Here is a 6,000-nt window from a genome sequence, read left to right as displayed (position 1 = left end):
CTTTTAAGGACTCTAAAATATTATAAATTTCATGCAAGGACAATTTTAATCTAAACACTATAAATACCCATAAATTGTTTTTCAATATCATTCACATCATACAACAGCATAAACAAAATCTCATTTGCTAATTTTTGTTGATTTATTTTATTATTATTTTTTTGTTGAGAAAATGACTATTCTCATTGAGCAGCCTGAATTTGGTATGTTATAATCCTTTTTTTTAAAAAAAATAACTATATTAGTTTATTTTGTGAATGAAATGATATGGAGTTTCTGTTTGTGTTGTTCGAATTCTCCTAAAATGTTATTGCGCTTGTATCTAATTTTCCAAGAGTATACTATTTTTTAAAAATGTATTATCAAATCTCTTCCTAACTGCTTTGTGGTTTTATACTTTTTAATTGCTATAGCAAAATGTTTTCATCAAAAATTGATTTTTACAATATATATATATATATTGATAATCGAGAAATCTGTATGTGATCCGTCCTTTGGACCAATCATAACCTTTTAAACTAGGTGGATAATGGGCCCGCCCCTCTAAACTTGTGACCTAAGCCACAATCTCCACCTTTTGCCACTCAAGCTAGGCCTTGGGAATATATATATATATATATATATATATAGAGAGAGAGAGAGAGAGAGAGAAGAGATTTAAAATGAATTAATTTTTGTTAAACTTTTATATGAAATTTAAATATTTTTTTTCTTCTTTGAAACTTTCCACACGTTTCAGTCGATAACATCTATAATCAAATCTCTCCAAACGATGTTGTGTTTAGATATCTTNACCTAAGCCACAATCTCCACCTTTTGCCACTCAAGTTAGGCCTTGGGAATATATATATATAGAGAGAGAAGAGATTTGAAATGAATTAATTTTTATTAAAATTTTATATGAAATTTAAATATTTTTTTTGTTCTTTGAAACTTTCCACACGTTTCAGTCGATAACATCTATAATCAAATCTCTCCAAACGATGTTGTGTTTTGATATCTTTTGGTTGTTATAACGAAATATCAGAACATATAATAGTATAACATATCATGAAAAATAGCCTCCATTAAGAAAAACATCATAAAGAATAATCGTTATAGAAAAATTTGACTGTATACACCCTTATTAATATTATATATGGATTTTTTTTTAAAAAAAAATGATAGGATCACAAGTGGAGGAGAAAAAGGTCTCATTCAATGCCAATGAACTTATTTTGGATGGTGGATTTATGGTACCAAAGACATTGTCTTCTCAAGATGAAATATTTGAAGTGCCAGACATAAATGCATTTGGTCAATCATTTAGGTACTTTTATTTTTTTTATATATTTATCGTCAATTTTTAGTAAAAGATTTTTTATTCGAGTTCTGAAATTAAAAAATAAAACTCAAAAATGATTTGAATTAAATGGAAACTAATTTTTTTAAGTTGAATGTGTTTGATAGGGATTATAATGCAGAAAGTGAGAGACAAAAATCAGTGGAAGAATTTTATAGGGTTCAACACATTAACCAAACATATGACTATGTAAGTTCAATTCCTTCTTTTTATAACGGTGTTATTTATTTTGATAGAATATATACGATATAACATAACATAAAAATCTGATTCTAAAAGTATTTGATTGTTATAGAAAATAATTGTATTTTTTTTAAAAAAAAAAATCTCTATAGAAATTTGAAGCATGATTTCCCATGACCTTTCCTTACTTGATTGAACGATCTTTTCGATGATGTCAGAAGTCATTATATTTTCATCTTATACTATATTATTCTTGATCAAGATGTAACCACAAAATTCATCTTTTCATTAAAGCTCTCTTTTATTTAACCATGATTTATATAATTAATTTTGATTTTTTTTTTTGTAAAATATTGTAGGTGAAAAAAATGAGAGAAGAATATGGAAAATTGAACAAAATCGAAATGAGTATTTGGGATTGTTGTGAACTTTTGAATGATGTAGTTGATGATAGTGATCCTGATTTGGATGAACCACAAATTGAGCATTTGTTACAAACTGCTGAAGCTATTAGAAAAGATTATCCAAATGAAGATTGGCTTCATTTGACTGGCCTCATTCATGGTATTTTTTTTGTTTCAATTTATGTTGCGAGTTCAGAATTTAAAGTTTATATTGTAGTACTATATATATTGCGTAACAACAGTTGATAATTCAAAATATACATTAGGCTATGATATCATTACTTCTCATGGAAATTTATGTACATTCCTTCTTATTTTGTATTTTTTTTTACTTAAGCCGAAGTCCTATTGAAATAACTTTTTTTATCTTCGTAAGATAGGGTTTAGAGTGCATATGTATTAGTTTTCTCAGATTTCACTTATAGAATTTTATTAAATATGTTATTATTATTGTGATTATCAATACGTATAACTTAAACTCGTTTTTATTTTGAACCATAGACCTAGGGAAAGTACTTCTTCATCCAAGTTTTGGAGGGCTTCCTCAATGGGCTGTTGTTGGAGACACATTTCCTCTTGGTTGTGCTTTTGATGAATCAATTGTTCACCACAAGGTATACTACTAATACTTTTGTTCATATTAGTATCGGAATTAGAATTTTTATTATACTCCAAAATTTTAAAAAGTAAATAGACGAGAAAATCAAGGGACATAAAAAATAATTGTAACTTTATATATAGAGTATAATTTTTTTTTATCAAAAACAAGTTTCATTAACCCTCTTGCACCCTTTAACTTTCCCCCTATTTTTTAGATTCATTACTTACTTTTTCCGGCTAGTATTCATAGGTTATACACTAATTATACATAAAAATTATATATATGACATGAATTATACATATATTATATATTTACCGACTTTTTTTTTATAATTTTTTTTTATCATGCAGTATTTTAAGGAAAATCCAGATATCAACAACAATATTTATAACACAAAAAATGGTGTATATAAAGAAGGTTGTGGACTTGACAAAGTTGTTATGTCATGGGGACATGATGATTATATGTATTTGGTTTCCAAGGAAAATGAAACAACTCTTCCTTCTGCTGCTTTATTTGTTATACGTTACCACTCTTTCTATGGTAAGATTTTTTTATTTTCGTATCGATATTTATTGGCTCGATTAATTTAAATTTGAGTTTCATAAGATTCATTAAAAGGGTGTGGGAAGAGATTAGAAATTCTTGCAATATATGAATCTATTAGATCGCAATTGAAAATTTTACAGGAAAACGTTTTATCGGTTATAAAAATGAGAAAATAGTCTAATATTTAAATGGTGTGCTAAAAGAAAAATATTTATGTAAATCAGTTGAAATGTGTTCAGTTACATGTAATATCTTTTGAATGATGTAATTATATAAATATTTTTTACACGATCAGTATTTTATTTTATTTATTTTTTAAAAATATATTCTTGATATTCTGATTTATTAATGTGAACTAACTTATTTTTTAAAAATAATATTTTGCAGCATTACACAGGTCAGGAGCATATACACACTTGATGAATGAGGAGGACAAAGAGAACATGAAGTGGCTCAATATTTTTAAGTAATTATTGTTATTTTCAATTTTATTAATTACATATTTATTTTGAACAATTTTTTCTTATAATTTACAAATTTAAATGCAGCAAATATGATTTATACAGCAAGAGTAAAGTTCGAATTGATGTGGAAAAAGTCAAGCCATACTATCTCTCTCTTATTGAAAAGGTAAGTGCTTTTCGATACGTATTAGATTACCTAAAAGATAAATTATACAATTAAAAAATTAATAACCCGATAATTTTATATATTATAGTAGATTCCATTGGTAATAATTTTTATTTTTATTTTGTTAATGCAATGCAGTATTTCCCAACAAAGCTGAGGTGGTAATTGAATCCATGGTGGCAGAGTAGATAATATATAATTAATTGTTAATTATAGAGAAATAGCTATTTTCAACTATATTTCATATTCCTTTATGTTGATTATTAAAATATTTTATCCTTTCGAAATGTAATTTTCGTTTTTTTTAAATTTTAAATTCAGAAATGTATTTCTTTCGTTTCATTCATGAATAAATTCCATTGAGATTTTATTGTCTTATATAACCTGTTAAATTCAATAACTTTATGTAGAAGATTCAACAAAATAGATAGCGAACATCGTATATATACGATTACTTTTTTTATCAGTTAAAATAAATAATTAAGAACCAAAAATCAATAATAGTTATCTTATTAATTTTTATTATTTACAATTTTTACACATTAAAATCATAAATCAAATTAATAATACACAAATTTAAACCAGACTGATCAATACGCACCCCTACTAATGGTATGAAATATGGTTGTGCTTATGATGACGAAACATGTTTGGTCCCACTTATGTGATCATCAAATCCTGACGATTTTGACTAATAGGATTTTATAATATCAATATTTAAATTTTGATGTCATTTAAAAAAACAAATTACAAGAATAAATTTGCGACTAAAAACGCTATAATTTGATCATCAAATCTCGATGATTCTAGCGGATCTCAATAAAATTCATCGAGTTACCTTATTACAAATCCTGACGACCACAATAAGTTGGTCATAAAATCTTGATGATTTTGATGAATCGCCACACAATTTGTTAGGTTGCAAATTGTCATAAATTGATATCAAATCTCGATAATTCTAATAAGTCATAGATATTTCAGTAGCACGTTTTAATTTCAAAATTGATCCAAATGATTTAAAATCAACTCGAAATTTGATATTCAATCTTCTAATTGTTAAATTCAATTTAAACCTTCAAAAATCAATAGATTTACTTTGTCATCTTGAACAATTCATTACTAAACTCAATAAAACCCAATAATGGTGTTACTTCAAATCCTAGGCCCAATCCACTATTAGTTAATCAGCCCAGTTAAACTGAGGCCCAATTCGAAACCAAACTAAGCCCACTTGACATAAACTTAGCCGTGCTGGTTCTGGGCCAGTCAGGCCCAAAGTGTAGATATATTTGTGATTTGGAGAATTTGGAAAGAATTAAAGCAAAATAAATAGTTGAGACTGTAATAGAGTTTATTTTTTTTGTTTTTGTTTTTGTTTTTTTATTCGGTGTCCGACACTTTTATTGGAGTATGACTGATTCGAATTTGCGCCTGATAGAAATTAAACCTCCCCATACTTAACCCAGGACTAGAATCCGAGACTTCTGGTTATAGGAGAATCAACTTCATCCACTACACGACATCATTTGGTGCTGAAACTGTAATAGAGTTGCAGTTGGTATCATGGGTTTATCACAAGTCTCAGATTTAGGGCCCGTTTGGATTGACTTAAAAAAAATAGTTTTTAAGTTAAAAATAAAAAGTCAAACTGAAATGACTTTTAAGTCAAAAATAAAAGGTCAGGGGAGACCTACTTTTGGTTTTTGACTTATTTTAAGTCATTTTTGACCTTGCCAAACACTTCTCAACTTATTTTAAGTCATTTTTGACTTGTTTTAAGTTATTTTTTATATTTGCCAAGCACTTCTAGAAGTCAAAAACTGACTTAAAAGTAGATTTGACCAACTTTTAAGCTAATCCAAACATCCTTTTAGTGTAAAATAAATATTTTAAAAGTCATTTTGATTGGTTATCAAATAAATTATAAGAAAAGATATATGATATGAGTATTTGAAAAGTGTTGGACATGTTAGATCATGATCCCTTATTTAGCCATGTTGACTTAATCGAAATAACTTTTGCGCGAATTTATGATCTATCCACTTATTAACTTAGTCGATTTAACCTGTTTAAATTCAACACAATCCGACCAATATTTAATAACCCACTTATTATTTAGGATTTTTCATTTTTTGTGGATGTGGGTAACTATTCATTGATGTAAGATGGTGAGTGATGACCAAATATTATTCATATACAAATTATGACGATGTGTGGAGATATTTTTGAAAAAAGGTACAAGGTTGGCCAATCACATATATTTGTGTCCTACAAATTTATTACAATTAATA

The 6,000-nt window shown here is 27.0% G+C and overlaps 1 protein-coding gene across 1 annotated transcript; it reads left to right on the top strand.

Moving 5' to 3' along the window:
• On the top strand, positions 1 to 4,082 carry LOC125863279 (inositol oxygenase 4-like). The gene is made up of 9 exons (XM_049543462.1): positions 1 to 203; positions 1,168 to 1,309; positions 1,450 to 1,531; positions 1,885 to 2,089; positions 2,431 to 2,543; positions 2,881 to 3,073; positions 3,467 to 3,545; positions 3,628 to 3,709; positions 3,848 to 4,082. Exons 1-9 carry the CDS (start codon positions 173 to 175, stop codon positions 3,872 to 3,874), a joined length of 954 nt encoding a protein of 317 aa, XP_049399419.1. The 5' UTR covers positions 1 to 172; the 3' UTR covers positions 3,875 to 4,082.
• Positions 4,083 to 6,000: the final 1,918 nt, after the last annotated feature.

This window comes from Solanum stenotomum, chromosome 4 (assembly GCF_019186545.1).
Source record: "Solanum stenotomum isolate F172 chromosome 4, ASM1918654v1, whole genome shotgun sequence".
In the NCBI taxonomy this organism is placed as follows: domain Eukaryota; kingdom Viridiplantae; phylum Streptophyta; class Magnoliopsida; order Solanales; family Solanaceae; genus Solanum; species Solanum stenotomum.
This window is presented reverse-complemented; position numbering and strand designations above follow the sequence as displayed.